Source organism: Sciurus carolinensis, chromosome 12, assembly GCF_902686445.1.
Source record: "Sciurus carolinensis chromosome 12, mSciCar1.2, whole genome shotgun sequence".
Lineage (NCBI taxonomy): Eukaryota > Metazoa > Chordata > Mammalia > Rodentia > Sciuridae > Sciurus > Sciurus carolinensis.
The window spans coordinates 3,407,176-3,430,965 of record NC_062224.1 but is presented as its reverse complement, the minus strand read 5'-3'; the positions used below and the strand labels follow the sequence as shown (position 1 = coordinate 3,430,965).

Here is a 23,790-nt window from a genome sequence, read left to right as displayed (position 1 = left end):
GTTGTGCTTCCTGTGGAGAATATCTGATTCTCCTCTGTAGCATTTCCCTTGGCTGCATCCTTGGGTTCCTTGCTCATTATATGGATGTGCTAAAGCTTCCTGGGCAATTCTCATTTGTGCTTCTGACTAAAAACCATTTGAAAAGACGTTCTACTTAACTATAGACCTGTAATATGCTACTCTTGGTTCCAAGCTGCCTTCCCTTTCCACAGGTCATGTACCTTGAGTTCACTTATAATGTGGTTTTATGGGGTACTGATGTTTCCTCTTCTGACTCCACACTCCCGTGTTCCCTAAACACTCAGTTTTTTTCCAACCCTATACTAGAAATGAAGAAAAAGACATCTATCAATTTTCTCACTTTTTTAGGGCTGCTGCTAGCACATGTAACACCTTCCTGTGAATTAGACAAAGGTCCTCCTTCCTGGTGTAGAACTGGGGATGCACACTGGTCTGTTGTGCCAGTTAGGAGAAACATGCTTTGAGCTCAGGAACCTTGTTACCCCAGGACCCATACTTTGACCCAAGAATTATTGTCTGAATTATATCCCCAACTCACAGCCTAGCTAAAATGACATGGAGCATTCCTGCTATTTCTTGATCTAAATAAAAGGAACAAAACTTTGTTTCTGGCTAGCAGAGAGTACATTGTGCCTCATAATTTTTTGGGATGCTGTAAAAATTTGTTTAGAATTCAAAGTTAATTGTTTTCTCAACAAATGGAGAGCATATATTTTGACCAGTTTAATTTGTTCATAAATAAAAATGAATGCATTTTAAACAAAATTGTTGATAAATTTCTTTACTACCAGTTTTCATTTGTTGAGCATGTGTTCTATGCTAAGGACTATATGAAGACACTGAAACTCAAGTGTTAAGACCTCCCGTCTTTAAGTGGCTTACAGTTTAAGTGAAGGAGAATAGGTACCTATGCAGATGATTTAAGTGTGGTGATGCCTTAGTGTGATACAGAAATGCCTGAGATGCTACAAGGCGTCTTCCTTCATAGCTGGGTTGATAATCACATAAATCTGATAAGAGCTTGTTGATGGTTCAGAAGAACTCTCGTGCCTTGTATCAGAGAAAACAAGTTTCTCTGTACTGAACAGTGGAAACTATAATGTTTTCCACTAGCTAATTAAATATTCAAACTTGAACCCTTTAGTTTAACTTTAACTGTGTTTGTGTCTGATTTTCTGGTCTGTGATTCCCTAGTACTGATATAAAGTATAGTAAAGTTCTAGAGCTTAAATGTCAACATTTGAACCTTGGCACCACCATGTACTAGTTATGAACTTGAACCAATTACTTTTACTTTCTGATCCTCAGTTTTCTTATCAACAAACTAGAAATAATACCTACCTAAGAGGGTTGTTTTGGAGATTGATATTGGCAGTGCTGGGATTAAACCCAAAGTTTTATGCTTGCTACCACTGAGCTACATCCCCCATCCTTGGGTATTAAATTTAGGTGTGTGAGTGTGATGCTTAACTCTTAGTAAATGCTTGTGTCTACTGTTTATTATTAAACTAAGCCTTCACAAAATTATATAACCTCAAATAGCTGAAGGTCTCTGTGCCTTCTTTCCTCAGTTTTCAAAAAGGAAAACAAATTTTACAGCTAAACTAATAACTAATAGTATTGAATTAAGTATGAAAACATAGAGCATTGAGTAATTTAGATTTGATATTGTTGGTTACTTTTATTTTTTAAAAAAGAGCCTGTGCAGTTATCAGTTTAAATAATTTTTAAAATTTACTTTTTATTTTAATTAATTAGTTAATTAATTTTTGTGGTATAGGGGTCCTCAACCATGGAGCTGTATTTCCAGCCCTTTTTATTTTTATTTCAAGATAGGGTCTTGCTAAATTGCCCATGCTGGCCCCAAACTTGCCATTCTCCTACCTTAGCTTCCCAAGTTAACCAGATTTCAGGCACGGACCACTGTACGAAGCAATCAGGATTTTTCAGTATCCACTTAGGATTTGGGATCTCATTTAAATTAAGCAGTTGCTAGTTTATACTAAGTTGTATAAGAAATGAATAATGTATTTATAAGCTTATATTGCTTGATTTTTTTGTCATTATAATTTCTAGGTGACATTTAGACATGATTCTTCAACAGTGGAAGTTCAGGATGACCATATAAAGGGCCCACTGAAGGTAATTGATTTATTATCTTTCTGTGATTGAGAAAGAGTAATACATGATCTTTTTTCTTTTAATTGATGCTATTTTGTAGTTAGTAAAATATATACTTTTCTCTAAAAAATGTAATAGAAGAAAATAGCTTTAACATTAAAAAATACCTAATATGTTAGTAAAAACTATAACAGTGTGTTCAGAAATGAATGTCCAGAAGGCATTGCATACTTTCACTCTCCAGAATAATGGATTTCCCATGATGAAGAGATGATGAACTAGGGATCAGTGATCCATGTTTTGCGTTGATCTAAACAGTGAGAAGTTAAACACCAAAACTCAGAGCTTTTAATTCTTTGGAGTACCTGCTGGGAAATGAAATCTAAGAGTCACTAGGCAACTGTAAATAATAATGAGCATGTTCCTACTATAAGCTACAGAGTTTTGTTTCTTTGCTTTCATCTTTTCCTCGTTGACCTGAGAAATAAATGCTGCTCTACTTTGTGCCAGTGAGCAGGCTTCAGAATATGTGAGGAACCACTGTGTGATCTTAGGACTTTTGAAATGTCTGAAAATGAACATTGTCCTGACCAGGAGAATTTAAGAAATGCTTAGAGTATTGAAGAATATTTATTGATATGAGAAAAATCTCTTACTGTTGAAGCTGTAATTTTGAGACAGAAGTAGATGAGTTTTATAGTTGTTCAATTTTAAGACTTTTAATTACACCCCCAGGGCATTAAGATTTCGCATATGTAGTAGGTACTGTGCAGGATTAGAACTTTTTAAGTTCGGTGTGATTGTTTTGTTTTGGTTTGGTTTTACTCTTGCTTGTAAAAAATTATTTACAATCATTTCAGTTTTATAGGTGGCATCTTGAATATTTCATAAATATGTTTATCTCTTATAGGACAAAAGACCAAAAATATGTATGTTTGTAATGTGACATTAAGTCACCATTTATTTACCCACCAGTATGGGCTAGTACTGTGCCAAGTCTTTTTGCACATATTATTTCTCATAACAACTCTTAAGTAAAGAGGAAACTGAACGGAGTTGAAGTATTTTGACCATAGTGTTATTCAGTAATGACTGTACCAAAGTTCTGATGGGTCACAGCCTATAATAGAAAAACTTTGCCTGCTATACACTCAGTACACATACATGTCCATGCTGTTTTTGTGTTTGGCTCATAAGCACAGCAGCATGCCTCTCCATTGCTTGACTGCCCTGTTGGCCTGGTGTGGGCACACAGATGTTAACTACAAAGTTGTGTCGCACAGTAATGGAAAAGGCATCTATTTTGTAGCTTTCAACCATATTCTCTGCTTGGACCTCCAGCTTCCTGTGAGTGACAGAGTTGATTTATTTGTTTATTTGCTTTTCCTACATTAAAATTTCTCTTGTGATTAGGGCTTAAGACTATTTTGAGTTTGACATAGGCAAGTGTATCACATTTTGGTCTCAAGATTATTAAAATATTTTTCTTTTTTAGGGGCAGGGTTAATGGGTATTGAACACAGGGGCACTCTACTACTGAGCTCCCTCCCCAGCCCTTTTTATTTTTCAGTTTGAGATACGGTCACACTACATTGCTTAGGCCTTCATTCAGTTTCTAAGGCTGAACTTGAACTTGTGCTTCTCCTGCCTCAGCACCCCCAGCTACTGGGGAGGATGTGCCACCACGCCTCACTGAAATGCTTTTTTTACTTGTAGTTTTGGTTGTTGTTTTTTTCTGTAGAGTTTGAATTGTTCCTTACTATCCTTTGTAACTTTCTGTCACCTGGTAGAGTATCAGCATTTGGATAAAAAAATGCTTCTCTGGGAAGAAGTAAATCTACCTAAAATGATCATTTAATCTCAACACATTTTCAGTAATGAGTTTATGTGGAAATAATACCTGGGTCATTTAACAAATAAAAAATAACAGTGGTGTTTACTGATTGTGGTTATTTAATGAAAGTCCTTTTAATTCCCCAGCTTTCTCTTTCCACTCTTGAGCATAGTTTGGGGTCAACAGTTTGTTCTATGAACAAGTTTATTTTTATTATCAGTATATAAATATCATATAAGTAAAATTATCAGCATTTTTATGACCAGATAGAAAATATTTTATTTTATTTATTTTTTTTTTTAAATTTTTTTTTTTTTTGTGGTGCTGGGGATTGAACCCAGGGCCTCATGCTTGCAAGGCAAGCACTCTACCAACTGAGCTATCTCCCCAGCCCAGAAAATATTTTAAAATGTTCTCATTAGTGAAACATCCTACCCCTTTAGGAAATCTCAGAACTATTTTTCAATTATCCCTATCAGTTCACAGCCCCCTTTAAAGGAGAGTGGAAATATGTCAATTTCACTTGCAGTGGTTCTTAAGAGTAGTCTAATGATCCTTTGTTAGTCCCACAACCCTTTTAAAGGATTGTAAGAGCAAAACTGTTTTTGTAATAATACTTATGTATTTTCCTTCTCTGTCAGTATTTCACTGATGTTAGAAACCCATTGGTGGGTAAAATCGCTGGTACCTTACTGCAAATCAAGTTCAGTAGTCATTTTATTCTTTACCACTATTCGCTCATTTAAAAAAAAAGGAAACCAGGGTTTAGTTTTTTTATCTTTAAAAAGTTTTTTCTAACATTTTAAAAAATATTTTAGGTAGGAGCTATTGTGGAAGTGAAGAATCTTGATGGTGTGTATCAGGAAGCAGTTATCAATAAATTAACAGATGCAAGTTGGTATACTGTAGGTAAGAGAATAATTTTTCTTTTTGATGATGTTTTAAATTATATGTTAACACTTAATCTTGAAATAGTGTTATTGGTTATCTTTCTGGATAATTTACCTAATTTCAGTGCATAATAATCACTACTGCATTAATATATATTCATTAGTATTCCATGCATCCTAATCTTTCATCAAAGACAGTCTGGTAATAAATGATTTTTAAAATAATTACACTACTGAAAGAGCTTTACATAATGGCCACACCTATTTTTTTTTTTTTCCAAAAACAGGAAAACTGTAAAACTGACAATTATGTGGTGAAATATAGAAAACATTTTAAAAAAATGTATATATGTACATAACAGTTTGAAATTATTTAATGCATATATTATGCAGTGAATTTCTGGTTTTTTCACTTTAAAGTAGATCATGTGGAGGTTTCTTCATAACCATTTTTAAGTGTAGAGGTTAGTAGTGTTAGATACTCAAATTGTTGTTTAATGGGAATTTAACTATTATATATCATAATAGTTGCACCATAGTTCATTTTCTCTTATCATTTTGCCAGTCTTCTTGCTAGTAAATGTTGGGTAGAATATCTTTTGTGTGATGTGTCTTTTGTATGTGTAGTATTTCTCATTGTATGCACTGAGAAATAGAAATAGTTTGAAAGGACTGTCCTTTTAAAAACTTCAGTAATGAAAACTGCTTTCCTAGAAGACTCCCATGAACAGTGTAGGAGTACACCAGTTTTCCCAATCCTTTTCGTGTTTTTTTGTCTTTTAAAATTTTTGTCAATTTTGACACAATTCTGACACACAAATCTGAGTTTTGTTTTAATGCCTCTCTCGGAGTACTAGTGAAACTAAACATCTTCACATAATATGTTTTGTAAGGAATGTCATTTTATTTGTGTTTTCTCTGTTGTGAATTACTAGTCCTTCCCAGTCCCCCCTTTTCTTCTTGGGATGGTTTATCTTTTATTATTTTTAGAATGTGAATTCTTCAGATATTCTGAATAATAACATTTCGCTACTTTTACTGGAAATATTTTTCTTCTATTTTTATGTCTGCTTTAAATTTTCATACAGTTCTTGTGTGTTTACCTTTTCCTTTGTAGTTTTAATTCTAAGGCTTGTTTAAGAAAGGTCTTCAATCAGTGTTACAAGTCTGTTTTGTAATCTGGTCTTCAGCTGTTTCAAAGTTTTATTTTTGTTTTACAAATGGCTTTTTATTTTCCTCACAATTTTTTTCAAACATTCTAAAATAATGATTGAATATTAGTTTTTAATTGGATAACCCATTGTTCCAGCATTACTTAGTAAATGATAATATGTCTTACTCTTAAACAACCTTAAAGATAAAAAACATCTAGTAAAATGTCTTTGGAGATGTCCAAGTTCTGTAGAGCTTTGACATAGTGTGGGCAAGGTTTGTTCATATTTTGGTGGGATTAGGAAAAACATAATAATGAGAAGGAAAATTCTTTAATTTTGCCATAAGAAAAATATTTGATGATGTCAGTCACAGTACTTGGGAGTGAGTCTGTGTAGTCTAGATGGAAATTAGGTATGATCACTGGTTTCATAAATATGGCACTTTTATCACTCCATGGCTTAGTTGCAGCATGAAAAAATATACTAAGAATAATTTGTCCAGTCTTACATTATATAAAGTTTCACATAATGTCTAAAAATCTAATATTGGTAGCTAGGCAAAAACTGCATAATTTCTAAGATTGAGATCTTGGTAACTCTAAAATAGACGCACTCTTTCCCATAATTTCTGAGGAATGTGGTGTAACCCAAAATTATATTTATCATGAAAGTATACATATATTCTGTATTTACAAGCAATATTTTACTAGAATATCTTAATACTTTATTTTTTGTTATTTAAAGATTTTTCCCCCAGTTTTGTTGTGTTGTGTTTTGTTATGGTGCTAAGGATCAAACCCAAGGCCTCGTGCATGCCATGTAAGTGTTCTACCAATGAGCTGTATCTCTAGCCCACATGCTCTGTGGAAATATAAAAGTTCCAAATAAAATAGTATAAATTGATGGCATACAAAACGAAGATTTGATACATGTACATTTTGTAATGTGATTATTACAATCAAGTTGGTTAATACCTTATTTTAGTAGACATTTGAGTACTTTAAATGTGTAGTTTTCAACCAGGCAGGGCACTGAATATGCTCCACCAAGGAAGCTTTGGCAGTGTCTGAAGACTTTTTTTTTTTGTTTTGACAATTGGAAAGGACGAACTACTGTCATCTAGTAGGTAGAGTCAGGGCTGTTGCTAAATATCCTGAAGTACCCAGGATAAATGTGTCACAAAGGGAATTATCTGGTACAATATGTCACTAGTGCAGAGGCTGAGAAACCCTACTTAAAATAATGAAAATAGTCATTCTTCTAGGAACAGTTTGAATGTATATAAATTTGTGATCTTTTTGTCACTTAGGTAAATCTATCAATATCTATCAGCAGGACACCTTGCCTTGGCTTTGCTATTTTTAGAAGCATTGGTTAGCATTTAAATGGTTTCCTCTTGAAATGCCAACTTGTTCCTATTTTGTGTTTCCTTTTTCAGGGAAGATATTTTCATTTCAGGTATATTTCTTTTTCACTGGAAATGGTAAAGATATGCTTAGTAATTCTAAATTTAAAGTTACTTACTGGAGAATATTAATGTGCATTGAATTCCAAATGTAATGTTAACAGGTCTGTTCTACTTAGAAAATTAAATGATTTTACATCTTGTTGTTAATCTTTGAAAGTGTCTTCAGTAACTTCCACTTTTACTTCTTCACATAGTTTTTGATGATGGTGATGAGAAAACACTGAGACGGTCTTCACTGTGCCTGAAGGGAGAAAGGCATTTTGCTGAAAGTGAAGTAAGTGATCATGTGATGAATGAATATCTTAATATTTTGTGTTGAGGGGGTAAATTTTTGCTTCCTTAATTAAATCTACTTGTTAATCAGGAAAGTTCGTTAATACAAGGTGTTACTATAATGTGACCTGTGAAATATGTTTAAGGGCTTGTTTTTGAGCACCAATTTCTTCTGTCTTCCTGGTTTTCTCAAGTATTTGGTGTTTGTCTATAAAGAAAATATGATAGGCTTGTTTAATTATCTTTAGGCCGCTTTTATATAGACTTCTTTAACTTGTCAGTAATTATAAAAAAGAGATGTCTGATTTGTTGCCCACTAGAACCCTGTCAAAGTAAAGGATGTCTAGAAACTAGCAACAGTCCCTGCCTATGGCTAATCAACTTTGTCATAGCCTTGCCTCAAAGAAGCCTTATCAGACTTCCCTTTTTAAAGTAGTCTCCTCCATTCCTTTTAATCCTTTCAGGTTAATTTAGTTTTCTACATGACACTTATCATTCCCTGACACCAAAATATGTATATGTACTGAATAATTTTGTTCATTGCCTGCCTACTTCAAAGAGCTGGGACTTTGTGTCTTCTTTACCACTTTGTTCATAGGTTATTAACTCTGCCTGGCACTGATTAGGAACTGAATAAATGTTAGTTATGTGAATAAATGAAGTGTTTTATACTTCTCAGAGACTTTGCTAAGTGCTCTATATATGTTATCACATTTGCCACATTATTAATTTGATCCTATTAGCCCCAACTTACAGGTGAGGCAAGTGATGGCTAGAACTGGCCAAACCATTACTCTCCTAGCACCAAAGCCATATTCTTCATTTGAAGGTTGTATCAGGAATGCACGGTTTGTCCCACACAGATAGGTTTAGCCGATCCCTGATGAAGATGCCATAAACATGCATTGGAGAAAGGATAGCCTTTTTAACAAATGGTGCTAGGACAACTAGTTATCTGTATGTAGAAGAATGAAACTAGATCCTTATCTCTCACCGGGCAAAAAAATCAACTCAAAATAGATCAAAGACCTCAGAATTAGACCAGAAACTACGCAACCTTTAGGAAAAAAAACAGTATCAACACTCCAGCTTTTAGGCACAGACAGTAACTTTTTGAATAGGACCTCGAATGCTCAGGAAATAATGACAAATGTTAATAAACGGAACAGCATCAACTTAAAAATGCTTCTGCACAGCAAGGGAAACAATTAGGAATGTGAAAAAGGAGCCCATAGAATGGGGTTCTCTACTTTTCTGACAGAGGATTAATATCTAAAATATATAAAGAGCTCAAAAAACTTTACATCAAAAAATCAACCCAGTTAATAAATGGGCAAATGAATTAAATAGACACTTCTCAAAAGAAGAAATACAAATGGCCAGCAAATACCTGAAAAAATGTTAAACATCATTAGCAATTAGAGAAATGCAGTTCAAATCTACACTGAGATTTCATCTCATGTCAGTCAGTGGCAGTCATCAAGAATGCAAATAATAAATGCTGGAGAGGCTGTGAAGAAAAAGGAGTACTTTCACACTGTTAGTGGGATTGTAAATTAGTACAGCCACTATGGAAATCAGTATGAAGTCTCCTTAAAAGAGTATGACTCAACTGTACCACTTCTTGGAATTTACCCTGAAGTAATAGTCATCTTACTACAGTGATACGTGCTTACCCATGTTTATAGCAGCACAATTCACAATAGCCAAACCATGGAAATAGCCTAGATATCCACCAGTGGATGAATGGGTAAAGAGTATGTGGTGTATATACACACACACACACACACACACACACACACACAATGGAGTTTTATTTAGCCATAAAGAAAAATAAACGGTGGCATTTGCAGGAAATTGAATTGAACTAGAGACCATGATGTTAAGGGAAAGAAGTCAAACTCAGACAGTTAAGGTTGTATGTTCTCATATGCAGAAGCTAGAAAGGAAAAGAAAACTGGGGGTGGATCTCATGAAACTCAAAGAAAGATCAGTAGAGGAAAGTGAACAAGGGTGGGAGGAAGTCCTGGTGAGTGATACTGGTCAAATTATATAGTAATTTTCATTTTTAAAAAAAATATTTTTTAGGGCTGGGGAGATCGCTCAGCTGTTAGAGTGCTTACCTTGCAAGCACAAGGCTCTGAGTTCAATCCCCAGTACAGCAAAAAAAAAAAAAAAAAAATTTTTTTTTAGTTGTAGGTGGACTCAGTATCTTTATTTATTTTTATGTGGTGCTAAGGATCAAACCCAGAGCATGTGTGAGGCAGGTGCTCTACCACAGACCCACAACCCCAGCCCCAAATTATATAGTTATATTGTGTGCATATACAAGTATGTAACAATTGAGCCCATCAATATGTATAACTCTAATGGACCAATTAAAAATATGTGGGAAAAAAAGGAGTGTGGGGTTTACAAAGTTGTGAACTCAGTAGCTTGCTATTCAGAAATTTAAAAGGAGACTTTATTAGTCACCATTTGGAACAGTGTTTCGTTGGGGATATAACTCTATTAGATTTCATGTTTTGTTTTGAAAATATTTTTGCTTTCTCAGTGATTGAATTTCCATTTAAAATTTAGAATTTGGAATAGGTCCTCTGTATTATGATTTCATCTCTTTTACTGTATCCTGTACTTCTGCCTTTGTTAGATTTCTTGGTATTTTTAGGTTATGTTTTGTACTTTTCTTGATGCCTGTGGAGCCCTTCTCCTCTGTTTGTTGGAATTTTTCTTATTTCTTAATGCCACTAGAAACAATTCCTCCTCTGTGATGTCTTTCATGAGTTTTGTACCCAAATTTGTTCTCTTTATCCTTTTATATCTTTGTATTTTCCTTGCTTATTCTTGTTTTATGGTCTTTTTGTTACTTTTCCTTATGAGATTGTAAGCCATTTTGGGGGAATAACCATGGTTTTCTCATCTTGATAGGCCCTCCTTTATCCAGCAGTCTTTCTACACATTAGCTTTCAATACATATTTGTTGGACCGTGAAGTTTTAAATATAGGAAATCAAACAGCTTTGGGGCATGTATAGTTATAATGTAACAGTTCTCTCCAAGTTTCCAAGTTTGTGTAATTACTGTCTATAACTACATTTCCTTAGGTGTACACATATACAATGATATGGGGACTTGAGTTTTCAGTTAATTTAAATGAAGTGTCTAAAATAATAATTTTGTCTTTGTCAGAAGAATTTTACGTCAGAATGATTAATAAGAAAGATGTAGATTAAACTATTATGAACAAGTACCTGGGTATCCTTTATACCTTCAAGGAGAATCTGTTTTACCTTTGATGTCTATGCAGCTGTACACTATTACGTATTACAAGAGGAAAATTAGTACTTTGGTGTATGATTCCTTAAATCCCTTTCCATATGCCAAGAGATGCTGTGCTAAGGATTCAAGGTGAACTGTGTAGACATGGAGTTTATACTTAAGATAACTTAACAACCGTTGGAGGGGGAAAGAAAAAAACATGAGTTAATATAACAATTTTAAATTTCAAGTATTTTAAGCCCTGTAGCGATATGGTCAGGAGGGTACACAGTAGGAGAATTTAATTAGCCATCTATATGCTCCTTTCCCTTTGATATTTTTGATACTAAAAATGCTTAAGTTTTTTGAAAAACTACTTAGAGTATTATTATTGTAACATTTTTGACCTTGACAAGGATGAACAGTATTTTGGTTCACCGATGCCATTATTATCAAGAAGATTAGATAAAATCCTAGTTCTCTGTTTTCTGCATACCATTTTAGGGAAGTAGACATTTCCTTCCAGGTATGTGGAATTTTCTTTGTGCCTTTAATATAACTTCTAAGAATCTCTGGTGTTGGCTCTTTAGATATGACACAAAGCAGATTCTACCTTTCCCCTTAGGCTTTTTTTGTCCCTTGAAATAAAGATTACTCCTGCTTTTTTGGACATGGATTGAGGCCACATTGGAGATATTGCTGTTTACTGTTAAAATTCTTCATACCAGGGAAAGACGGTGGTTTCCTTTTTTTTTTCTTTTTTCTTTTTTGGTACCAGGGATTGAACTCAGGGGCATTCAATCACTGAGCCACATCCCCAGCCCTGTTTTGTATTTTATTTAGAGACAGGGTCTCCCTGAGTTGCTTAGTGCCTCACTTGTGCGGAGACTGGCTTTGAACTCATGATACTCTTGCCTCAGCCTCCTGAGCTGCTGGGATTTCAGGCATGTGCCACTGTGCCTGGCAAGACTGTGGTTTCTTAATTGAAAATTACTGTAGTGGACTTGGTGGCACATGCCTGCCTGTACTCTCAGCAGCTTGGACATTTGAGGTCAGAGGATTGCAAGTTTGAGGACAGCCTGGGCAACTTAGACCCTGTCTTGAAATAAAATGAAAAGGAGTTGGGGAGGTAACTCAATGGTAAATGCCCTTGGGTTCAATTCCTAGTACTGCAAAAAATTGAAAAACTAAAAAGGAAAATCACTACATGTAATTCCTAAACAACTCTTCAGAAATTTTCTCCATGTAAAAAGTGAAATGACAGATTCTTAAAATAGAAATCACAACACATAATAAAAATCTCCTCTTTCAAGAAAGCAGCCTTAGTTTTTGTCGGGGGAGGAACATTTAATCCAGCTCTGAGCTTGGCAGAAAGTGAGCCCAGAGCAATTTATTTTCTCTATTAACAAATGTAGTACTTTGAAATTTTCACTATTTAGAAATATAATTAGTAGTTAATAAGTAACTTCTGAAGAGTTTCTGTTTGGCCAGTATTCTGTTTGGGTTGGCTTTGGTCTCTAAATAATACTTTTTAAATATCTGATTTATTTGTATAGGGTATTAGGTTCTGTACAGACTGAATTTGAAAGATGAGTCTTTTTTTGCCCTTTAAAAAATTAATAATTTTGCCTAACTTTTGAGGGAATCAATTTTTTTATAATTCTTTATGGCTGGTACCTTATTCTTATATACCATATTCTTTGTTGTTGGATTCATATCTATATCTTAAACACATTTATATATATTTTAATGGTTTATGTGCACAGATTATTAATATGCTTTCCCTTTCACAGTTTTTAGTTCATCATTATTTTTAACAATATTACCTCAATTTAAAAAATGGAAGTCAAAAATTTCTTCTTAAATTTCAGCATTATGTTTATGTAGATACCTGATCTTTAAATCTAAGTTCATGGTTATCTTTTCTTATAGTACCTTGATTGTAACTTTAAGAAGTCTATACCCTGAATAGTTCCTCACCCTTACTTCCAATCTGACCATTTCCCAGGAGTCCCTTGTTCTCTTGGTGCTCATGAAATTATCTCCAACCGTAAAGGACACTGAAGGAAAACCAGCCATGGGAATTTAAGAAATGAAAAGGAAGTAGGCTTATTGTCATATTTGATATTGAGAGTGTCAAGGTTAATATCTTTGAATTGATAGCATTTTATATCAAATCTTTTCAGGAAGTAAAGCCCATAAAAATTTTAAGAAAAAATGTTGAGATATTTAATACTGAGAAAGTTAGGGTAATCATTAAAAACAAACTCTTTTTTTTTTCCCTTTCTGTCTTCAACCGTTAACAGTCTTTTCCTAGAAATGATTACTTTTAGAAGTGGGTGAGGGACTTTGGTTGATGTGAACTATGCACTTGAAAATAAGGAAGAAATATCCATTTATTGGTTGTTATTTTCATATGAAGCATCATGATATTAGATATTGCAGATTAAAGAGGAAAGAAAAATAAATTTAGAAAAACTGATATTTCACATTTTATTTAAAATACTTTTTGCATAATGTTTTCCAAATAGTCATATACCTTCTCTGAAGCCCTTTTGGTGCTTATCTTGATAGCTAACTTGTAACTTGTTAATAATTTTGTTTTATGAATTATAATTCCCTATGTACACGGAAAAATTTGACTTGCAGTATGTCCCAACATAAGAATTAGATCCTCACTGATCAATATTTTACTTCTCACATCCTCATTCCCACTGTTATTTGTTTTCTTTTGTATATTAATCATTCTGAGATGCCTGTCAACCGTCTAATAGGTAATGAGTCATCTAGACAGAACAACCAAATTTTGTTTCACTTTTTCCCTGTTATGGTCTCATTCATCTTTATTCTAATGTCTTTGAAACTAGAATTTTCTATCTTTAGGAAAGTTGTGTTTTAGGTTTTAGCCTTCCTTGGGGAATAATTTAGTCTCACAATCTGAGCATAATCTTAAACTGATTTGGTTTAAAAAGAAAGCACTTGTGAAATAATAACTTGTGATGGGTTTATGTTCTTACCCACAGACATTAGACCAGCTCCCACTCACCAACCCCGAGCATTTTGGCACTCCAGTCATAGGAAAGAAAACAAATAGAGGAAGAAGATCTAATCATATGTAAGTCCATTTTCATAACTGTAGTTGATCCTGACTTCATTTCTCTTAATATTGTTTTAATAGTTCTTATTTTTAAATTTTAATTTGCAGAATGCTAATGAGATCTAATAGTAATTTCAGATCTAATGCTGGTTTCAGACTGCTCAGCATGGGTAATTGAGCTCCTCTATGCTCTACCAACCTTAACAGCTGTTATTTACTTCCAGTTTCTCTCTGTGTGTATCTTGACGGTGTATTCAGCATGGAAGTAGTCCATAATCTCCCTTATCAATTTTTTTTTTAAAATCTCCAGTACCTCCTTCCATGTCACTGTGTTGCTCATTCTTTAATTCTCAACAGAAGTGCTACTTCATGTGAACCATTTTGTGTCTAGTTTTTCCTTGAAACCAGGGATGTTTCTCTCTCCCCTGAACCCCCTAAGGTCTTTGCATTTACCAAATGTCATAAAAAAGATTTCATCTCTTATTATCATCATAATGTTTGTTTTGCATTCTTAATAGTACCTACCAGAAAAACAGCTGAAGGAGTTAAAAGTAATTTCTGTGAAGCAGAAGGAAATTGGAATGGATGACAGGGGAATGAAGTTTTTAATTTATTCTCTTAGAGGTTATTTTAAAAATAATTCTGAAAGTTTTGTTTGGATTAAAATTACTTATATTCACTCGCCCACATATTGTTGGAGTATCTATAAAAATACTGACTTGATTTTTAAAACCATCAGTGTAAGTGAATACTTTGATTCAGTTTGAATGAGATATTAATTCTAATCATGTCTGAGCATTGGAGATAATCGGGTAGGTGCTCTTAGTATTTAATATCAGCCTTATAGCAACCCATGAAGATAGATGGTTATTATTCTTATTAAAATTAGGAAAATAAACCTAAGAGAGATGAAATATCTAATCCAAGGAACACTGGAAGGAAGAACCAGTACTTGAACTTACCCTTGCTCTTTAAGTTTTTTCCCATTGAACTGAGGAACTTTTTTACCTAGAGTACTTCAGTTACTGCACAAATTATGTTTAACAGTAAATAAATACTCATTTGAGGTAGATTAGAAGACTGATCATTGCATTGAAAAAGTACTTAATGTTACTCATTTTCCTACTGTGCTTGTGATTTGAGTCATGTATTTCCTTCTTCCTCACCTCTCCTCAGTCATTTAGAAGATGCTGTCCTTAGTTACCAGGTGACTAATTTCTCTGACTAGTGACTTAGCTCGCTGGTTACTTAATCATTTTTAGGATACTCAGGTTGTAACTTATTTATTTTTATATGTTTGACATTTAAAAATTGAATGCAAATAAGATGTATAACAGCATTATTAGTAAGAAAGACCTCTGTCATGAATATTAGCTGTTACTGTGATGTGATAATGGTTTCAGTTTTTTCAAAGGGCTGTTATGTTACCATAATGTATCCACTGAAGCACTTGGTTTATGATACCTTTGACTGTCTCTTTGAAAATTAATGACTTCAATTCTGAATTAAGGTTTTATCTGTCACTGATTACAGTCTTCCCCTAGTTCTCTACTCTACTCAACTTATGATTTATGATATCAGAGCAGTGGGTTGGGATTTTTATGAAATATAAAATTATTTCAGTGATGATTTCTTGTTACCTAGCCCAGTGTCAACTGTGGAACCAGATGGCCTGAACTTGAATTGTAGCTCTGCCACTTCTTTGCTATGTGATGTTGGATAGGTTACTTAATCTTTTCATGCCTTAATTCTTACTTATGAAATTAGGATATTATTATTACTTATTTCTTAGAGTTGTTATGGAAATTGAATTCATATCATTAATGTGTTAATATAGTAAATACAGATAGAGTATCTCTTAACCAAAATACTTGGAACTGGAGATGTTTCAAATTTCAGAGTTTAGATCATTTGTGTAAACTGTACTGGTTAAACATTGAAAGTTAAAAATGCTCTCATTTCAGAGCATTTTGTATTTGGGATATTCACCCTGAAGTAGGTAAAAACCATCCATCATAAAAAATAACAGAATGAACCAAACCTCATTACCCTATGTGAATGTATGATTATGCAAATGGTATGCTGTTACTCCATGTACAAACAGAAACAACATGTATCCCATTTGTTTACAATTAAAAAAAAAAAAAGAATGGAGGAAGGAGGGACTTTATAGAGGGAAAAGAGGGGAGGAAGGGGTGGGGGGAAGGAAAAAAATAACAGAAGGAATCAAACACCATTACCCTGTGTAAATGTATGATTACACAAATGGTATGCCTCTACTTCATGTACAAACAGAGAAATAAGTTGTACCCCATTTGTTTACAATAAAATAAATTACTTTCCTTACCCCCCCAAAAAAAGCCATCCACCATGTATTTACATGAAGAAAAAAATTCATGATGAATTAGTGTATCACCTGAATTCAGTATGTATGCAAATGTGTTTATATGTATATAAAAATTCTTCTTACTAGTATTTACATCTGACATGCAGGATGGGTTTTTCTGCATTATCTGAACTTTTTAAAACAGCATCTCATATTATATTAGGAAAAATAGTTTTTCATTTTGAAAAAAAAGTACTTGCTATTTAGACATACTTTAAATTTTAAATACTTTTTTATTATAGAGTATCACTTAGACAGATGTATAAAAATGATCAAAAATTAGGATCTATTAAAAAGTCTGTTATGTTTGTTAGCTAAGTTGTCTCTTTTGAGTATGAGAATGAAGGTGCTATGGAACAAGTTGATCTTTGCTTTGTAAAGACTCTAGGAAACAATCTGAGTTAGATTTTTCTATGAAGAATTTCTGTGTTTAATGAGAGATTTGCTGTTGGGATTGTGTTGTACACATGCCAACTGTGAAGGTAGGTAAAAGATTTAGAATTGCTATTGCGGAAATGAAGCCCAGTTTGATCTGTAATCTTGTTTTACTTGCTGTTGCTTCTCGCCTACTAGTGAGGTTGGTTGTTCTCACTGCTGAGGGACCAGTTAATGTTGTGCTTGCTTAGTGTTTGGAGCCTTGTTGTATGAGCATCATAAATAAGTACCACAATTTCAAATACCCACATCCTTCAATCTAATTCCTTGAACTTCATTCTCCTCTTTCTTCCAACTCATTCTCTACAACAAAGTCTTAGACCTGGATATCTCAAGACTGCTCATCTGAACTTAATTTCTGTTTTTAATATGCTGCTAAAAAAGTCTTCATTATGGTTCTCTTATTGCCATTCAAAATGTATTTTTGTTTTTGGTTTTTTTTTTGCGGTGCTGGGGATTGAACCCAGGGCCTTGTGCATGCAAGGCAAGCACTCTACCAACTGAGCTATATCCCCAGCCCATCAAAATGTGTTTTTGTACAAAGGTAAATAAGGTTGTTTCTTCACAGAATTCCATTGTTGTAATAATCTATCACTACCTTTGTTTTCTTTTAGCAGCTGCTAATGTACGTACTGGTTAATCTGCCCCGTTATTCCAGAATCAGTTATTTTTTACATCTTCCATTTAATTGACTTTATGGTCTACCTTTAATTCTAATAAGTTCATATATTTTCTTCTTTAAATTATGATCATCTTCTTTGATTGTTTAAAGTAAGTAATTGATGTTTTTGATTAATATGTATTTATGCATTGTGGGCAGACATAATTTTGTAATGCCTCCCTCCCCTAGTTTTTTCCAATAATCTGGCTAAAGAATATGTTACTTGCAGTAGTAGAAAAGCAGTCTTCTTGCTGTTACCTTTTTCCCCTTCAGAAGTAATGATTTTTGCTAACAAGGAATTGTTTATGAGTATATGTTTTATCCAGTGACAGTGCTAAGATTAACCTATGAACTAAAGATTTAACTTGGTATTTACAGGTCTATAGACTTTACCAAATTTTTTATGGATATATAATTCACACACCATAAACTTTACCCTTTTGAAGTATATGGTTCGTGGTTGTTAGTATGTTCACAAAATTATACAGTTGTCACCACTGTTTAATTCCAGAAGTGTTTTTGCTCTTTTATTTTGAAAGGAAAATTTGATTGTAATCTCCTTCATAACTCTTTTTTTCTTAGTTTTGGTAGTGTTGGGGATTGAACCCAGGGCCTCACACGTGCCAGGCAAATGTTGTACTTCAGCTGCATTCCCAACTCTTAATTCCTTCTTGATAAAAATGGAGAAAAAAATTAAGATCCTTTTATTTTTTTCTTATGTTACTTTTTATTTGTTAAAATTCTTTAAGTGTACAAGTCCATATATTTCATATTTCTCAATCTCTAAGACCTGATATACATTGTTAGTTTTCATGATGCTATATAGCCCTTTAATTTACAACACACAGGGTATGAAGTAAATATTGACTAGCCTGAAATAATAAAGGATTATTGAAGTTAGAATTGCATTTCGAAGACTGATCTTCCGAAATTCCTAGCTCAATTTTTCATTTGCATTTCATCATTTGCCTTTCTTTGGCCCATGTCTTATCTAAAGTTCTTTCTTGATTTACAACTTATTTAATAGTGATATGTGATCACTTTGAGTATTAGGGTAGATTACTTTGTTTCCAGTGGCATCAGATTTTATTTCATAGAGGCAGGGCATTATTTTACTGTGGCTCTATAAATAAGTACTTTGCCACCAAAGAAAAAACAGTGTTGAAGGTGACTAAAGATCAAGTCTGCTCTTTAATTGTTTTTTCTCCTCCACCCCATCCTGCTGTACATATGTAATGTCATCTGAGCATGGAACCCACATGGTGGGCAAGGCTCTACCACTGAATCAAAACCCTAGTCTCTTCATATATATATATGTATGTATTTTTTAAATATATATATATAAATTTTTAGTTGTAGGTGGACACACAGTATCTTTATTTTTATAAGGTGCTGAGGATCCAACCCAGGGCCTTATGCATTCTAGGCAAGCGCGCTACTACTGAGCCACAATCCCAGCCCTCTTCATATATTTTTTTTTCTTTTTTTTGCGGTGCTGGAGATTTGAACCCAGGGCCTTGTGCTTGCAAGGCAAACACTCTACCAACCAAGCTATATCCCCAGCCCGCTCTTCATATATTTTTGAAGCTCATTTATTTTAGTTCATCAGTTTATTGAGTACTTGTCTTGCATAAACGATTTCCTGGCTAAGCTCCTCTAAAAGGAAATGTTAAAGGAACTATGGGCATAATCATATAATTTACACTGAATGTATGTTTTGATTTAAGAATAAATTCAGAATTACCATAGTAGAAAGAACAAAATCTTTTCATTTCATTTATTTCATCAAGTATTTATTGAGCACCTGTGCTGTGCCAAGCACTATTGAAATACTTCAGATCATTTCAGTGAACAAAACAATTATTTTTAAAAGTCTCCGCTTTTAAACCTTAAATTCTCTTCATGGAGGAGATGGACAATAAAGAATAAATGAAAATATGTAAATTATACAATAATTTTAAATTCTGTGGAAATAAGATCAGGACAAAGGGAGATAGGAATGAGCACATTGTAAACTCGAAGAAGGTGATCAGGGCAACCTTGCTGAGGAGACATTTGAGAGACACTTAGAGGGGTAAGTGTTTATCAGTTTTGAGGGGAAGGTCAAAAATAGATGAGAATAAGGTAAGGGGCTGTTGGAAAGAAATGAGATCATGATTTTTTTTTTTTTAAGATTAGAAAAATAACAGTAAATTGATGGAAATAACAGTATATTGATGTTAATGAATCTAGAGGAAGCAGAAAAAATGGATACCAGAGAATAGAGGAATCATGTTAGGAGGAAATGTTGAGGAGAGGATTTACTGGTTCATGGGTATGGATGGTTTTGGAGCACAATGTGGAGAGTCAGTACATAAGGTAGATGGATGTTTATGTAGATCAACAAAAGTTTTTTGTAAAACTTTAGGGTGTGAAGTCTTCATACTTCTTAAGTCTGAAGAAGTTAGAATTTTGATATTCAGAGAACTATGCTTGCCCCATAAAGGTCAGCTTTCTGTGTTTTACTGATTTTTGTATGTATCATCCCTGATGTTGTGATTTTCTAGCTTGCTAATGTTACAAAGGGCATCCACGAACCCTAATATTAGTATGAGACTTAAGTGACTACTTCAAAATAGCAGTATTGATGTTGTCAAGTTTGGTTGTGCTCTATATTTATTAGAGGGTGGAGAGATTGATATCATTGCTCTGCAGAAGCTCTTCTACTGAAGCAAAAATCAGATTTTGGAAGTTTGTAATCATTACAATCCAAGTCATGTGCCCATATGTGTAATCTCATGCTTTGCTAATAAACAGACTTATTGAGTTTTCTGGTTTCCTACTACCTGCTTTCTAAGTGGTCATTAAACTTATTCAAGTGCCATTTGAAATACAACACTTTTACTCTGTAGCAGACTTTAAAAATTTGCTCTGTTTCTACCGGGAAGCAATATGTTATTTACTTGACTGTTGAAGTAGCTTTGATATTCTCCATATCACTCAGATTATTATAATAGTTTTTGCTTCATTTGCATTCATATTGCAGTGAATATCAGTATGATACTTTGGAAAGATATCAAAGATAAATTCAGAGTATACTGGACTTGCCCCAATCAGACAAGTAGATGAATCACTTTAAAAATTTTTTGTTGTTGTTTTGGTGCAAAGGATGAATCAAGGGCTTTTTTGCCTACTAAGCACGTATTCTGCTGCTCAAGTACACCCCCAAACCCAATCATGTTCATAGTTTTAAAGTAGTTAATCTGTTAGTTTGCATTGTTTTTCCTATCAGTGAACTTAGTTATTGCCAACTTTCTCAAATTTTTCATCATTGTAGATAATTAGTTCTAGCCATTATTGTTTTATTTTACAAAAGAGCGTATTATATTTATTTTACAAAAAGAACATTTTTATTCAGTCAGCATTTCCTAGTGTCTTTGCTTATTCTGGACATTTTGAGCAGTCAGAAATCTTTAGCACTGATTGAACTTTCTTGGGACCACATATAAAGTAGAATATCTTTGTTTTATAATTTGTTCTTTTTTTTTTTTTCCTTTTGAAAATTGCTTTTTACTTCACCTCAGACATCAAGGAAATAGAATCTGGTTTTAGGGCCTTCTTTTGTCTTTTGTCAGGTTAGCAGTTTCCTAATTTACTAGTCTAGTATTGTATATTACTATGTGGTGATTTTTAAAGATAATACAAAAGAACCATATAGACAGCTTACAAATTCCTGTTTCTTATTTATTTGATATTAAGGATAGCAGTGGTGATCTCTTACCAGACTGTCCTTTCTCCACTCTAATCTCTACTTAATAAAGATCTGCTAGGTCCTTTTGAAAATTTAGCTGGGAATGTAAAACGACTATCTTCTGAACTCCTGAAATCTGAGATTGGGATCTAATATACATAAAAAAATTTTTTTTTGGTAGTTGTAGATTAACAGAATGCATTTATTTTTTATTTGTTAATTTGTATATGGTGCTAAGGATAGAACCCAGTGTCTCACACTTGCTTGGCAAGTGCTCTGCCACTGAACTACAGCCCCAGCCCAGGATCCAATATATTTTAGTGTAGTACTGAGATATTTAATATGGGCCATCAACTCTTTGGGGACTTGGGGACCAGTTATTCTGACCTTTTGTTTCCCCTTAATCTTTTGAAATAGTAGTAAATAAACTTGAAAGGTTTTTAGGAAATTCGATATGCTTTTCTCTGAATATATAAACTCTGTTACTCTTTAGAAATTTAGGAAACTTTAAAATTTAAATTAGCCATTTTGTAAGTTTTAGGAAATCTGATAAAATTCTGGAACACCTGTATTCATCATTGGGATGTTTATTCTTTCTAAAGATAAATGGAAATATCTTATTTTTTTTTCTCTCTGTAGACCAGAGGAAGAGTCTTCATCATCCTCCAGTGATGAAGATGAGGATGATAGGAAACAAATTGATGAACTACTTGGCAAAGTTGTGTGTGTAGATTATGTTAGTTTGGATAAAAAGAAAACACTGTGGTTTCCAGCATTGGTGAGTAGCTTCAACATTAAAGAGTTGTTCAATTTTTAAGTATGTAAGTTTATGAAGAAAAGAATTAATTTTCTTACTGGTGTTTTTCATAGATGCAAAATGAAATGTTTCTGGCATCAAGTTCACACAAAGATTACTTTCAAAATTGCCTTTACGTACAATGATTTCTTGATGTCATTTAAGAAAAAAAGCAAAACTTGGTAATCTTAGAAGCTACGTATATGACAATTGCTTATACTGTTCTATTTTGGGTAGAAAGTTCATAATGCAAACTTGTAAAACTCCAAATCTGCCATGAAGACTAGACTACAAAAGAACAAACTCACTTTTGGTTGACATCCATTTTCCCCATACTTACTGGGCTAGGGCATTTGCTTGGATCTTACTAAGTCTTGCCTTTTTGGTATTTCCTACATAATTATAACTGTAGTTATCTATTATCCAGTCTTTGACTTTCTTTATAATAAATTCTTTTATCTACCTACTCTTTCATGTTTTCTCTCCAAAATTACAACTCTGTAGGTTGACTGTATAGAATTTTCTCGTTTTTCTTATCTTTCTGAAATTCTGAGGAGATAGTGCTTCATCATCAAGAGTATCCTCATTATTTGTTCCTAGTTCAGTGCAACTCAGACAGTGATGGCAGGTGACAGAGAAAGTCTTTTGAACTTTATCTCATTGGTATTGCTAACCACTAACCTCTGTAGCAAGTTGCAGGTGCTCTGTATAAGAGTTTTTCATTTTTGTTTTTGTTTTGTTTTGTTTTGTTTTTGAGCAGTACTGATGATGGATCCTAGGACCTCTTGCATGAGAGGTATGCTCTTTGCCACGGAACTACTTTCCCAACCTCAGATAATTTTTCTTCAACTTTTAGAAAGAGAAGACATACTGGTGTCTTTGAAAGACTTTATTAGGTTGGCTTTCAACTAAGCTTTTGGGTGGACAACATCATAATTTTGTAGTTCCTAAGGCAAACACAGGCTTTACTAATAGTCATATATTATACTTTAATGAAGGTTTAGCTCTTGTGTCAGTAAGCATGCATTTTTTTAAGGCTAAGGTATAATTAGATAAGTTATTAAAAGTTTTAAATTTCAAACAGGAAAATGATAATGGACAGTCAGTATCTCTTCAGAATTATCTTGAAGTCTTAAAATTTGATGTGTCCAAATTATGGCCTCTGATGATTTTATCTGAAGACCATTGTTTCATTTGTGTCTAACACTGTTAAACACATCTTTTACGGATATGTCCCCCACACACTTCCTCCTTGAAAATCTTTAACCTGAAGATCCGTTGACTAAACTAAGGGTACATTGCACATACCATTCTCACCTCTAACAACTACTTAGTTCTCAGATATCAAGAGATAGAAAGGGTGAAAAATTATTCCCTGATCTCTGTTTTATGTTTCACTGCCTTACTAATAGTCATTAACCAGATTCCCATAGAATGCATTTTTCTTCTGCTAAAGGCATTTAGTAAAATTTTTATATGTTCATGAGGTTCTTTAACACATATTTGTTAAATGAGGCACTTTTTTGTATGTTAAGCATTGTTGAAAATGTTTTACAAGGATTGATCCATTGAATGAAGTAAAGATTCTTTGTTCTTGTGTTTAATTAATGTTTTTAAATTCTTGGTTGAGAATCTGCTAACCTTTATTGTCATCTTATTTTCCTGTA

At 33.5% G+C, this 23,790-nt stretch overlaps 1 protein-coding gene across 4 annotated transcripts in view; it reads left to right on the top strand.

Annotated features, from left to right (window-relative positions):
* Nucleotides 1-23,790, top strand: part of Arid4b (AT-rich interaction domain 4B) — a 135,319-nt gene that overhangs the window by 58,373 nt on the left and 53,156 nt on the right. For all 4 annotated transcript variants that reach the window (XR_007104309.1, XM_047520452.1, XM_047520451.1 and 1 more), the window contains exons 4-8: nucleotides 2,098-2,163; nucleotides 4,795-4,885; nucleotides 7,683-7,762; nucleotides 14,042-14,133; nucleotides 21,967-22,105. Coding sequence is in view for 3 of the 4 variants with exons in the window: in XM_047520452.1 (XP_047376408.1) it covers nucleotides 2,098-2,163; nucleotides 4,795-4,885; nucleotides 7,683-7,762; nucleotides 14,042-14,133; nucleotides 21,967-22,105 (468 nt within the window). In the remaining variant the exon portion in view is untranslated. The remainder of the gene's footprint in view (nucleotides 1-2,097; nucleotides 2,164-4,794; nucleotides 4,886-7,682; nucleotides 7,763-14,041; nucleotides 14,134-21,966; nucleotides 22,106-23,790) is intronic.